The sequence below is a fragment of the Diabrotica virgifera genome, chromosome 8, assembly GCF_917563875.1.
Source record: "Diabrotica virgifera virgifera chromosome 8, PGI_DIABVI_V3a".
NCBI lineage: Eukaryota > Metazoa > Arthropoda > Insecta > Coleoptera > Chrysomelidae > Diabrotica > Diabrotica virgifera.
The window spans coordinates 40,725,809-40,741,163 of NC_065450.1; the positions used below are offsets into that span (position 1 = coordinate 40,725,809).

At 31.6% G+C, this 15,355-nt stretch overlaps 1 protein-coding gene across 1 annotated transcript in view; it reads left to right on the top strand.

Moving 5' to 3' along the window:
- LOC126889539 (lipase 3-like) overlaps window positions 1–11,587 on the top strand; it is a 59,427-nt gene extending 47,840 nt beyond the window's left edge. The window contains exons 2-4 of the mRNA XM_050657893.1: window positions 40–365; window positions 462–706; window positions 11,115–11,587. Of these exons, the coding sequence (XP_050513850.1) occupies window positions 40–365; window positions 462–706; window positions 11,115–11,552 (1,009 nt within the window). The 3' untranslated portion in view covers window positions 11,553–11,587. The remainder of the gene's footprint in view (window positions 1–39; window positions 366–461; window positions 707–11,114) is intronic.
- The last annotated feature ends 3,768 nt before the right edge of the window (window positions 11,588–15,355 follow it).

The window sequence follows — 15,355 nt, forward strand, 5'->3', positions numbered from 1 at the left end:
ACACACTGATTCAAGACTTTTCTTTTTGTCTCTTTATAGAATACCTTATGGAAAAAGTGGCAAAAAACTTAATAAGGTAGTATATATACAACATGGCTTTCTTGCATCTTCCGATGATTGGGTACTGATGGGTTCCAAAAGAGGTTTGGCCTATATCCTGGCCGATGAAGGTTATGACGTTTGGTTAGGCAATTGCAGGGGCAACTTTTATTCAAGGAACCATACTCAATGGAATCCAGATAAAGACCCGCAGTTTTGGCAATTCAGTTGGCATCAAATAGGTACTACTGATATACCAGCAATGATTGATTTTATTATTGAGATAACTGGAGTTACTAAATTGTATCATGTAGGACACTCCCAAGGTACAGTATTAATTGTTGTTCATTTAGATACATACTTAGTGAATATATTTTAGTTTTATTGATCTATTAAAAATAAATTTTGTAATTAACCTGTAGGTACTACCTCTTTTTACGTCATGGCTTCAATGAGACCAGAATATAATGCCAAAATAGCACACCATATCAGTTTAGCACCCATAGCCTACATGAATCATTTATTTAGTCCGTTAGTGAGAGCTCTGGCGCTAAATTATTTACTTGGTAGCTTTACGTTGGAGTCACTGAGTAAGAACGAATTTTTACCTAGTTCAGGATTCCTCAATATGTTAACAGATAGTGTCTGTTCTGAAGGTGTAGGACAAGTAAGTAAATTTTCTCTTCATCATCACACAGCCAAATTTGTCCTCTGTCGGACATAGGCCTCCTCAAAATATCTCCACCCTTCTCTGTCCTGCGCAGCTACAATCCAGTTTGTCGCTATTCTTTTAATGTCTTCGGTCCATCTAGTAGGTGGTCTTTTACGACTTCGCTTGTTTGCCCTTGGCTGCTACTCTAAAATCTTCTTTGTGTATCTGTTGTCTCTCTGTCTTGCGAATTGTCCTAACTATTTACACTTCAACTTCGTAATGCGTTTTTTGATGTCTTCCGCTCCAGTTCTTCGCCGTAACTGATCATTTCATATTCTGTCTCTCAAAGACAGCAGTAACTCTTAGGCAAAGCAGGGATCTTTCCTTTTTTGGTTGTGCGACTTGTAATTTTTTTATTGAAGCTTTAGTCAATGTCATTGTTTCTGCTCCATAAGGCAGCTTTTAGACACTGCAATAAATCGCAGCAATTTATCAATATTAATGAGTTGTTTCAGTGTTGTGTTACTGTTGTGTGTAAACGATACATCGCAGCGATTTATCGGAATTGGAGTTGGTATCGGATTGCATCAATTTATTGTAACGATCGAGTTGTTTTAGTTATAATCAATCGCAACAATTTATCGCAGCGTCTAAACAGCTTTAAAAAATCAATAAATGTCACTTAACTGATCACCGGGAGGACGCATTGGTTAAATGCTTTTAAAACATTAAAACATTAAAAGGGTAAACCCTGTAGTTGGCTGTATACCTTTGTTAAGACAACGTAGAATGAAGTAAACACTTCTGTTGTATATAGGTATATTATAAATTTATTAAAAAATTTTTAAAATTCATCCACAAGGGAGTGGTTGTACAAAACGTTTTCGGTCAAACTGACCATCCTCAGTGTAAACCTGGAAATAAGTGAACCACTTAGATTGAAATGCAAAAGGGTGAAATTTTGATAGTTAAAAAAGAAAATGTGGTTACTTACGTCCAGTGTACAAGTAATTGAAACTAGCCACTTGAATAGGTGTAAAACCTCAAAATAACATTATTGCTACATTATGAGCTGTATAGTAATCGACAATAAGTCGATGTCTTAAGATTAAAAATGTATCACATGTGGATGTATGTCATCCTTGCTCGGAATTAGCACAAGGTTGTGATCAGGTGAGAGGTTAACAACCAACTGATTAGACAGATTGGTGCCTGAAAATTCATGACAAGATGTCAAAGAAGATAGGTGGATTTCTCAAATGTCAACCGAAAAATTTTTTACAATGTGCATTAATATTTAACTTAATTATTCAATTGTGAATATGCAACTATTAAATTTGTTTGATATGAATTCTAAATTGTAAATAAAGGTTAATAAGCTATAATGATATATTCATTAGTGCACCGTAAACAAAAGCAAAATTCTACTCATATGCTGTGACGTCATAGACTGTTTGTCTACTGTATAGGACTGATAATAATTAAATTAATTTGAGCAAAGTTATAATGAATGAATATTATTGAAAATTATATAGAAAATTTTTAAAAAATTTTTATCAAAATATGATATTTTAATAGAGTAGCAGCTGTAGAATTGGAAGAAATGCCAATAGGGAATGGTCGGTTGCATATGTTTCAGGGAACCAACGAATATTTTAGGAGTTTCATCCATAGACTACATACACTACCTCTATCTACAGCTGAATTTAACAAGGAACTTAATATAATCAAACAAATAGCAGTCAACAATGATTACAACCCTAATATAATCGACAAGCTCATCCGGAAAAGAGAATCCAATCGTCTTCAGCAACTAGCTTACAATTCAAACCCAGTCATCACACCAATCTATAGGTCCCTACCTTTTCATAATACTGTCATATCTGAGAAGATCAAACACATTCTCTGTTCTTCGGACAATGTCCACATATCATTTAAAGTCAATAACACTCTCAACAAAACATTATCTAACACTAAAGATCCAATCAACTTTATGAATCGTAGTGGTGTTTACAGATTATCTTGTTCCGATTGTGATGCCTCTTATGTAGGAAGAACCTATAGATCACTGTCTACTAGAGCAGCAGAGCACACTAAACGTGACAATACATCAGCTTTCTCTCACCATCTCAAAGTCAACAAACACCACCTTAACATCCCAGATGGTGTGACTTTGATTCATAACATCCAAGATAAGAATACCCTTCGTTTAGACCTATATGAGGATTTAGAGATTGTCAGGGACGCAAGGACAAGTCCAAACTGTGTTAACCGTCAACTTTCTCTTAACCGTGATTTCACCCCCATTCATAGACAATTATTTCCATAATTCTATATTTTTATTCACCTTCACATTGGCCTTCTTTCCTATACATACCACTACAAACCCAAAATAAACAAAAAACCCAAACATTATACCTAATCAAATATTCTTTTAGTACTTCCAGTTTCTTTCACTCTGTGCTCCTGTCAAGACTCTATCTCTTCCATCTCATTCTTTAATTATTTTCACTTAACAAAATCATTTTCTCATTATATCAAAATCACACCATGGAACCCTTGATCTTTTCGGATATGACATTCTAATATAGACAATAACCAAAAAAAAATTTTGTTGAATTTCCAACATTTTAATTGATTCACTCTATTTTTCATTTAGATTAAAATTAAAAAATAAATCTCAGCTATCAACATTTAATAAATTTACTTAATATCAACTTTGGTCAATACAATATTCAATCTAGAATTTCAATAGTTTAATATGTGACATATTCTTTTTACATTTAGAGCTTACAATCAAAATTAATTTTCTTCTTTGATCAAAACATGTACATTTCTTTCAGCGCAGTTTTCCTAATTTAATATCAGTCTTTATCCATTTAACAATTCACACAATTTAATTTCAAAACAGTAATTATATTTCATTTATTTGTCCACTGAACATAGGCAACTTACCTTATCACCTTTTTTAATAATTTTTCTAAATTTAGATTTTCAATAGTTCTATATGGGACAAACTTTTTACATTCAGTCATAAAAAAATATTTTTAGAGAAGATTTCTTGATTAAGATATGTACATACATTTTTTCAATTCCACTTCCCTCTTTTTATATCATTTCCTTTAATACCTCCAATAATTCACATTACAGATCTATAGATTGGTATTTTCTCATTATATTCGTTGGTTCCCTGAAACATATGCAACCGACCATTCCCTATTGGCATTTCTTCCAATTCTACAGCTGCTACTCTATTAAAATATCATATTTTGATAAAAATTTTTTAAAAATTTTCTATATAATTTTCAATAATATTCATTCATTATAACTTTGCTCAAATTAATTTAATTATTATCAGTCCTATACAGTAGACAAACAGTCTATGACGTCACAGCATATGAGTAGAATTTTGCTTTTGTTTACGGTGCACTAATGAATATATCATTATAGCTTATTAACCTTTATTTACAATTTAGAATTCATATCAAACAAATTTAATAGTTGCATATTCACAATTGAATAATTAAGTTAAATATTAATGCACATTGTAAAAAATTTTTCGGTTGACATTTGAGAAATCCACCTATCTTCTTTGACATCTTGTCATGAATTTTCAGGCACCAATCTGTCTAATCAGTTGGTTGTTAACCTCTCACCTGATCACAACCTTGTGCTAATTCCGAGCAAGGATGACATACATCCACATGTGATACATTTTTAATCTTAAGACATCGACTTATTGTCGATTACTATACAGCTCATAATGTAGCAATAATGTTATTTTGAGGTTTTACACCTATTCAAGTGGCTAGTTTCAATTACTTGTACACTGGACGTAAGTAACCACATTTTCTTTTTTAACTATCAAAATTTCACCCTTTTGCATTTCAATCTAAGTGGTTCACTTATTTCCAGGTTTACACTGAGGATGGTCAGTTTGACCGAAAACGTTTTGTACAACCACTCCCTTGTGGATGAATTTTAAAAATTTTTTAATAAATTTATAATATACCTATATACAACAGAAGTGTTTACTTCATTCTACGTTAAATGCTTTTCTTTTTAGCTTTATTGGGATGTTTTCCTTGAACAGGTCTCTTAGTTTGCCATACGCTACCCATCCTAAAGCTATTCTTCTAGATAATTCGCATGTTTGGTTGTCTCTACTTATTTGTATTTCGTGGCGCAGATTTTTTTTTTTTTTTTATTTAAAATTATTTTGCAATCTGTTGAGTGTCAACAATAAACAAAAGTAATTACATTGACTAAGGACAAGGAAGATTTTACCCACTGGCAAAATCAAAGTACAATTTTTATAAAGTGGCGCAGATAGATGTATTTGTCATCTGTTTCGATATGACAGTTTTCTAGTTTCAATGGTCCGCTAGGCACTAAATTGCAACGACTGCCCCAATTTCTCCCTAGCAACCCTACTTTTAGAGAAACTCGTTTTAGTTCTTGCAGCATTTCGTAGGCTTCCTTTAAGTCGTCGGTTATTAGAACTATTTCATCTGTAAATCGTAGCTGGTGCAGCCTTTCGCCATCGACATTTAAACCTCTGTTTCCCATTCTAACATCTGGAATGCATGCTGCATTATGTCATTGAATAGTTTTGATGTCATGTTGTCTACTTGTCTAACTCCCCTTTTTAGTTTTATTTTTTTAGTTTGGGGGTGGTGGTTTATTGCTCTTGTGGCATTTGCATATATATGGTACATTCCATGTCAAATCACTCAGGCAAAAAATTTTGGACCTCCGATTTGTCTGAAAATTGGTATATAGCTTCTGCGGGACGTAAAAATAAGATATTTAAGGTCAAAAAATCTTCTTCTTCTTTTTTTCTCAAAATGTGATTTTATGCGATTTTACAGTGATTTGGTGTTTATTTAAACAAATTTGCATTTTCTGTCGTAAAGTATCAATGAAAAACATAAAATTTTAATAGAAAGGACTCAAAAATGTCATTATATGGCATTATAACAAGTTATTTTGAATTAAAACAAGTTTTTGATCAAATTTTATAGTGTAAAAAACGGTAAAATACCGTTTTTTACATTTTCCTCCATTCCCAAAATACATCATCATCAATTTAGCTAAAACTTTGCCCACAGATATCCAAAAGATAGAACTTTAAGTGATTAGAAGGATTTGAATTATATTACAATACCAAAAAAGTTACATGCAGTAATATCAGACTCAAAAGTATATATTAGTCCAGTCGGGATAGCATTTGACCTTGAATGCCGAACTGCCCAAAATTTTATTTTTCTGATCTTTAAGGGAGTCAATAGTAGCCTAAATTTAAAATCACGAATGAATTCCTTCATTACGTTAGCCGCCATCTTGATTTTAAAGCAGAACCTGTTTGGCTCAATATCTCCGCCATTTTTAACTTTTCGACAAAAATGGTAGGAACTGAAATTGTTCCAAATAAATCGTGTTTACAATTATTACAATTTCTTTTTAACAATTTTTGTCGTGAGGTCGATATTTTCGAGTTAATTTTACTTACAGTAGACGCCTATATTTTTGACTATAATATTGCATGTAACTTTTTTGGTATTGTAATATAATTCAAATCCTTCTCACCACTTAAAGTCCTATGTTTTGTCTATCTGTGGGCAAATTTTCAGCCAAATCGATTATGATGTATTTTGGGAATGGAGAAAAATGTAAAAAAACGGTATTTTAACGTTTTCTACACTATAAAATTTGATCAAAAGCTTGTTTTGAATCAAAGTAACTTGTTATAATGCCATATAATGACATTTTTGAGTCCTTTCTATTAAAATATTATGTTTTTTATTGATACTTTACGATAGAAAATGCAAATTTGTATAAATAAACACCAAATCTCTGTAAAATCGCATAAAATAACATTTTGGGAAAAAAAGAAGAAGGAGATTTTTTGACCTTAAATATCTTATTTGTACGTCCCGCAGATGCTATATACCAATTTTCAGACAAATCGGAGGTCCAAAATTTTTTTTGCTCCAAAATTGAGTGATTTGAAATGGAATGACCCATATATATATTGAATATTGTTGGAATATCGTATTGTTGGTAGTCGATTCTACAATCTCTCAAAGCTCTTAAGATGGCTACCATCTCGAAAGTGTCAAAGGAGTTTTTAATCAACAAATACTAGAACTAGCGACCGGTTTTACTCCACTGTTTTTTCGATTAGGACCTTTAGACAAGTTAGATAGTCATTTGTACCATACCCAGGGCAGAAACCTGCCTGTTCTCTTGATTCTCATGTTTCTAGTTTGTTCTCTGTTCTGGCAGATATTATTCGAGCAAATAATTTATACAGGTAGTTTAGAAGCCTGATTGGCCTATAGTTTTCGAGGTCTGTTTGATCTCCTCTCTTATTTATGAGGAGCGTTGTCGAATTATTCCATTCAGCTGGTATGGCTTGGTTTCCTAATACTCTGGGCTAATTAGCAAAATACAAGGAAAAGTTATTTACCAGCAATTTTATTGCTGAAATCGAATCTTATTATTGTATGTATTAATAATATAGGTATGCAAAGTCCGCAGATAGTGTGCTACTTTTTTTATAAACAAAATGGCGCCCGAAAATCGTGTTTTTTTCAATTTTTGCTCTATAACTCCAAGGATTTTAACTTTACACCAAAAATACTCAAATAAAAATTCACCGCAATTAAATTCTGCATAGAGACTTGTTTTTCCCGATTCATTTCGACGAAAACTTTCCCCGGAAAAGCGGGTTTTTCCAACAAAATCTTTAATTTTCAACTAAAATTTTAGATAAGTAATTGTTAATCAATAATTAAATAACTTGGTAATGTAAAAGCCCTTTTCGTATAGATTATAATTCCGGAAGCCGATGGAAACTGAATGAACAGTTTAGCAACAATTGAATTGTTAATTAAAAATTTACGGTCGCTATAATAACAACAATAATTATGGTGCATAAGGATAACTATGATTTTTTCATAAAACACTATACCTATCTAATGTACCTTAGAGAATTAAAATTGGAATATATAAGCGGCCTCAGGAATTTTTTAAAATTATAAACAATTTTTTGGCTTATAAACAAATAGAATATCTCGGGAAATATTAAACTAAATTAAATTATGAAAACGGCATTCGAAAATCAGCGGCAGGACGCTTCTTTTAAAAGAAAAAATGCTTAATTATTACGAGTGGTTCCTGAGATACAACCGGTCAAATTTGACCGGAATTTACGGAAAAGATATAGACAATAGGATCATAATTTTCAAACCATCACCTTTTTAGTTTTGTCCTCTTTCTCCACACCAATTTTCATATCTTTAAAATTCTTATAACATATATTATTATAATAAAAACTATCGATAATACGTGTGAAAATTGCCAAAAATAGCAAAATTCCAATCAAAAATTAGGTTGGAGAAAATGTAACCCTCAAAGTTCAAAATCGGTGTACGTTAAAAAAATGCATTTTCTCGGCTTCCCATGGAGCAATTTCCTTCATTCTTTTTTTGTTCCCTAATAACTCGAGTAGAGCCATCGAACTAACGCATTATTAAATATCAAACTTGCTTTTGTTTTGTTATAATAGATTAATCTATTTATAAGAACAGAAAACTACCTACGTTTTCCAGTTGTAGGCTTTCTTTTAGATAAACTTACTTCAAGTGTACCTTTTAAAGTTAAAAACATAAATATTCTCATTTAAAAGCTGTATAATTATTTAACAGTTTTTAACAGTTATTAACAATTTTTATTTAAACAAATTATAATTTTGTGTTATAATAAATAAATTAATTTTTTACAACAAAACAAAAGCAAGTTTGACATTTAATAATGCGTTAGTTCGATGGCTCTACGCGAGCTACTTGGGAACAAAAAAGAATGAAGGAAATTGCTCCATGGGAAGCCGAGAAAATGCATATTTTTAACGTATACCGATTTTGAACTTTGAGTGTTACATTTTCTCCAACCTAATTTTTTATTGGAATTTTGCTATTTTTGGAAATTTTCACACGTATTACCGATAGTTTGTATTATAATAATATATGGTATGAGTATTTTAAGGATATAAAAATTGGTGTGAAGAGAGAGGATAAACATAAAAAGGTGATGGTTTGAAATTTATGATCCTATTGTTTATATCTTTGTCGTAAATTCCGGTCAACTTTGACCGGTTGTAACTCAGAAACTACTCATCATAATTAAACGTTTTTCTTTTAGAAGAAGCGTCCTGCCGCTGATTTTCGAATACTGTTTTCATAATTTAATTTAGTTTAACATTTCCTGAGATATTCTATTTGTTTTTAAGCCAAAAAATTGTTTATAAATTTAAAATATTCATGAGGCCGCTTATATACTCCAATTTTAATTCTGTAAAGTACAATAGACAGGTATAGTGTATTTTTATAAAAAAAACATAGTTATTCTTATGCACCATAATTATTGTCGTCATTATAGCGACCGTAAATTTTTAATTAACAATTCAATTGTTGCTTAACGGTTCATTCAATTTCCATCGGCTTCTGGAATTATAATCTATACAAAAAGGGCTTTTAACTACCAAGTTATTTAATTATTGATTAGCAACTACTTATCTAAAATTTTAGTTGGAAATTAAAGATTTTATTGGAAAACCCGCTTTTTCCGGGGAAAGTTTTCGTCGAAGTGAATCGGAAAAAACACGTCTCTATGCAGAATTTAATTGCGGTGCATTTTTATTTGGGCGTTTTTGGTGTAAAATTAAAATCTTTGGAGTTATAGAGCAAAAATTGAAAAAAACACGATTTTTGGGCGCCATTTTGTTTATAAAAAAGTAGCACACTATCTGCGGACTTTGCATACCTATATTATTAATATATACCATCATAAGATTCGATTCCAGCAATAAAATTGCTAGTAAATAACTTTTCCCAAAAATGGCCTATTCTCTGATAATCAGCCCAGACTATAAGCATTGAAGAAGAGGTGTTTCATTGCCCTGATGAGAGCAGAACCTCCGATTTTTAGCTTGTCTGCCACTACTCCCTCCTCTCCTGGTACTTTGTTATTTTTTATTTTGTTTAAAACATGATAGATTTCATCCATTGATATATCAGGAATATCCTCGGAACCTTGATTTAGGGAGAGCGGTTTTTGACAAAACACCGGTTTTCGGTTATACCTTTTTTTTTGCTTACGGTTTAACCTATCGGTTATAACCGGCTAAAAAAGCCGGTTTTTCCAAAAACCGGTTTTCGGTTTTTTTAATCCAATAGGTTACAATGTTATATTTAAAATGCACTTTAGTTTGCCATACTCCACTCGACTCGATACTCGATATCATTATGATCAAAATTAGTACTATCGAAAGAATATCAATATCAATATAACTAAAACAAAATTTTTAATAAAACCATTTTATTACAGCAATTATTATATTTATTTATTATTTTATTATTCTTATATATTTATTGATTATTATTAAATATAATATAGCGTAAGATTAATATAAACATATTGCAATAATATACAATTTAACCCAACCATTTCAACTTATAAAAAATTTCCCTGACTCTTTCAAAGGGGATTTAAAAAAATAATATCAACATAAATATTTTACTTAAAAATAAATTGGATAATGCAATTTATCTTTTATTTTTACTACCATCAAAAAAAATTTATCATGTATTTCTTTTAACACGTTTGTATATTTGTATATTATTAGGTATATTTTAACTCATTTAATAATTCCTGTATGGGTGTATCGTTTTGAAAACATAGGGAAATCCTTGGAGATTCGTATTCGTAATCGGTAATTCGATATTCATAGTCAGAACATTATTTTTGGTAATCAGGAAAAGTCATTCACCCACTTTCAATGTCAAGAGTTAAGTGTGAAAAATAGATGATGTTTGCGTCTACTTCAACCAGATCACTTCTTATGTAAATATTATGATTACAAATACCTTTTCAACGAAATATTATAATAAAATTTAATTGTTTCTGGCTGATGTAAGTTTGCTCTTTCAGTTTGCTTCTGTATTTATAAAATAAAATTTGAATTATGGTTTTGTTTGGAATAATTACTTGAGAATAATAATTATGATTGGGGTCCAAAATAATACCTAACCTAATCCTAATCACCGTAAAAACCTAATAACCGGTTTTACTTTAAAAAGGAAAAACCGGTTATAACCGGGACAAAAAACAACCGGTAAAACCGGTTATTGCGAAGTAAAAAAACCGGTTTTAGGTTATAACCGGTAGGTTTTTCCCATCCCTACCTTGATTTATAATTTTTTGTTCTGCATGTTCTGTTGGATTTAAGTCAAGTTTATTTGTATATAGCGTTTTATAGAATTCTTCCACTAGCCTTTCCCCTCTGTTAGATGTTAGTTATTTCTCTTAAAGTAAGTAAATTTAAAAAAGTGGCAAGATTTTATATTTTGTGTGTTTTTAGGTATTGTGTAAAAATGCTCTTTTTGCGCTGACGGGATTCAGTCCTAACCAAATGAACGTTTCGGATATACCGCTGATTATGGCTAATTATCCAGCTGGTGCAGCCACAAAACAACTTGCACATTATCTCCAACTGACCAATTCCGGTCGATTTTGCCAGTATGACTTTGCAATCTTAAAAAACAAAGAACATTATGGCCAGATTATACCTCCAGATTATGACTTATCTAAAATTGCAGCCCCTCTTACTTTGATATACAGTTCCAATGATTGGTTGGCTGCCGTAGTAGATGTGGAAAGATTGGCGAAGCAATTACCAAACCTGAAGGAGAGTTACAGAGTACCACTAGTAACTTGGAATCATATCGATTTTCTTTTCGGAAAAGACGCCCCAACGCTAGTTTACGACAAAGTTGTAAGTATACTCACACAAAATTGATAAAAAAAAGTTCCTAATAAATTCATAATAAAAAATAAAAAAATAGTGTGTTTTTTGTTCTTCTTCACGTGCCACTCCTAGCGGAGATTGGAAATCATCATGGCCTAAACTAACTTTGTCATCTGATAACTTTGTTAGCAGCGCGCCTAAAAAGTTCAATCAAACTACACCCGAACCATTCACGTAAATTGCGAAGCCACGATATTTTTCTTCTTCCCACACTTTTTTAGCCCTTAATTTTGCCCTGCATGATATTTCTTAAAAATTCGTACTTTTTACCCCTCATAATGTGCCCCAAGTATTCCATCTTTCTAGTTTTTATCTTATTTATAATTTCCAAATGTTGTCCAAAGTTTGGAGTACTTGCGTGTTAGTAACGCGGTAAATCCACGATATTTTGAGAATGCGCATATAGCACATCTCGAATGTTCGATGTTTTTTATAGTCGACTGTTTTAGTGTCCAAGCCTCAACTTCATATAACAGGATGGAAAAGGTATAACACAGCAGCATTTGTATTCGTAACTTTATGTTGATATCACGATTGCAAAAGAGTTTGCGCATTCTATTAAAGACTGATCTAGCAATTTCTATTCTGCAGTTAATCTCTTTTGTTTGATCAGTATCGTCTCTGATCAAAGCACCTAGATATTTGTAACAGGACACACGCTCAATCGCTGTATTGTCTATTATAAGATTAGCTCTGATGTTCTTTGATTTCGCAATTACCATAAATTTAGCTTTTTTCAAATTAATTTTCAAGCCGTTACTCTAAGCCCAGCCGCACACCAAAGAAACATGAAACGAAAAACATGAAACATGAAACGAAAAACATGTTTCATGAACCTAAAACACTGCTAAACCAATGTCAAAGTCCGCCTACCAATGAAACGAGTGTGATTCATGCTCATGACACATTTTTATTTTCGGAGAGTTTCATAAATGGGCGGACGTTTATTTGTTTAGCACTGTTTTATTTCCATGAAACGTAATTTACGTTTCATGTTTCTTTGGTGTGCGGCTGGGCTTACAGTATATATTGAGACTTTGAATGAGATGTTGTAGTTCTACTAGCGTTCCCGATAGAAAAACCGTATTGTCAGCATACCTGATATTGTTGATCGTCTCACCATTTATTATCAGACCAACATCTTCCTCCGCGAGTGCTTGTTGACAGATGTCTTTACTATACAAATTAAATAAAAGTGGTGATAAGATACATTCATCTTGGACTCATTGACGGATTTGAATTTCTTCTGTTAGCCTACCCTCAACCTTTACATTTGCTGTTTGATCTCAATATAGGTTGCATAACACTCGAATATCTCGGCTGTCTATATTTTTGTTTATCAGAACTTGCTTTAGTGGTTGTTTTTATAATACAACACAATGGTTTATGCCTTAATACTTTGCATTTTATCATCATAATTCTCTTTACCTTTATCCCTTTGCTGGATCGGCTTTCTTAGTTTCAGTTCTCCATAAGTTTCTATGTTGGGTCAAATAAATATTAATCCCTTTTACCGGCATATCCTGCCTATGCGTCTCCCCTTAGGTATTCTTTAGTCTTCCTCTCTTACTCCTTGTCGGAACCCGCAGTTCAGCAAATCATTCATATTGGGTGAATTAAGTCTCGACGTTAAACATGACCAAATTATCTTAACCGGTGCTCTCTAATTTTGGCATCAGCTGGTGCTAACCCTAGACTTCCTTTAATATACTTATTTTTATTTTTAATTTTATCCTTTTTATCACTCTATTCATCCATACAAGCATTCTTATTTAAAAAAAATCAATGGGAAATCCCAATAGTTAGCTGTATACCATAGTTTAAAAAACTCATACAGAAGTAAAAATTTCAAATTGTATTCTGGTATAAAATCGTTTAATAAAAGTATCTAAAAAGTCATCCAAATGGATTGCAAAACGTTTTCGTTCTAATTCAGAACATCTTCAGTGCCTAGAATGAAGTATTTCCACGTTAGATTTAAGCAAAAAAGTTAAAATTGTGACTGTTAGAAAGAAAAACATGTGGGAATACTTACATTCTGTTAGTAGTTTGAAACTAGCACACTATTTAAAGTGGTAACCCCATAATATATGGTTTACATATTATATTATATTAATAGAATATGTTGACTACAAGTCGATGTTGTTAGATATAATAGAATACATGCCTAAAGGGGAACATGCTTCCCCGCTCGAAAATACTAGGTACTTGCCAGTTCAATGGGCACAGACCAACTGAGAAAATAGGAAAGGGACATTCAATATGACAAGAGTGACATGACATGACAAGATAAAGCCAATTTTTAGTTAAAGCTTAAAAAGCGTAGTTTGATTTTGGATTTTTAGTAAAATGTAAAGGTTGTTAACAAAAATCTGAAAATGCAATTTAAATTATTTAGATATTATAATCTATTGTAAAGTCTCAATTAGCAACTCTCTATTCCAGAAAAACTTATGGATTTTATAGATTTAATGTAGGTATATTTCATGGTTCAAAGTGTGACGTCATCGAATGTGAAATGACAAGATGAAAGTTAAATTTAGTTAAATAAAATGAAATATACTACATAGTAAACAATTAATGGACTGACGTGGAAGAATAGGAAGCTAAATGAACAAAAAATTCAGAATTTTAAGAGTTTTTTATGAGATGTACTGTTGGTTGCCTAACAAGATGAGGGTTCGAGTATTGTGAAATAAACAGTATATTTATGCAGAAAGCGACTATTTTAGTGTGTTAAATTTATTAGCATACTATTGTACTGATTAATTACGTCTGTTTAAGTGGGAGAGGAATTGTGGAAAAATTAAAGTAACTAAAAAATACAGATAGTGGAGTAAATGTTGGTCTCAAAGATATGATTTTAATAAAATGTAATGGAATGAATAAAATTATGTAATAAATTTCATAACGGAAAAGGGGGGAAATAAACTCTGTGACAGCAAAATCTAATTGACTTTATGTTGTTTTGGATGGACTGAAGGAATTCGAGGAAATATACCTTGATAGGCTACCAGACGAAGTGATTAGTGAATGAACAAAAGAATAAGAGCCAACTAATATGGGTCAAATTTTGGGTTGATGTCAATATGTAAAGAAGAATCTAAATTGAATGAGTATCAAAAATAGAGAACTATGAGTTTGATTTCTATAGGTGGTAGTGGAGTTAACAAACTGAACCAAATGAACTATATATAAGTGCAAGAGTTTGTGAACGTATATTGTAGATATGACCAACTGAACTAACAAACAAATGTAAAAAACAAAATACCAATGTGAAATTTAAATTAGAATAACTGGATAATGGAGGTTGCCTGATATGAATAGAAATGAAAAGAAATATAGGAAAGAGAAGAAAAGGATATAATATGCATTAAAAACTTAATTATTATATTCTGAAAGAACTTTTAATGAATGTGTGATAATGGAATTTGGTGTGCAGTACCCTATTGTTAAGTAAAGTCTAAAGAATCTAAAAAGAAGAAGGTGACAACAATGTTAATAATAAAAGGAGAGTAAGATATGTGGCAAACCGGAGTAATTAGCTGTATGTTGTTTTTAAATGGTATAAATGAAGAGACAATAAACCAGATCAAGATTTAAGGGTTATTAATAATAAGAAAGCGACAATCTAATAGATTATGAAAGAATTGGTGAGATAAGATCTGAAGGATCCGAAACGACAGAGACATGAGGCTAGACAAAATGACTAGTAATAGAAACAAATATGAAGGAGGATAGGGAATTAAAGAATCGAAACTGTGATAGCGATGGGATAGTAAAAGAGGAAATTG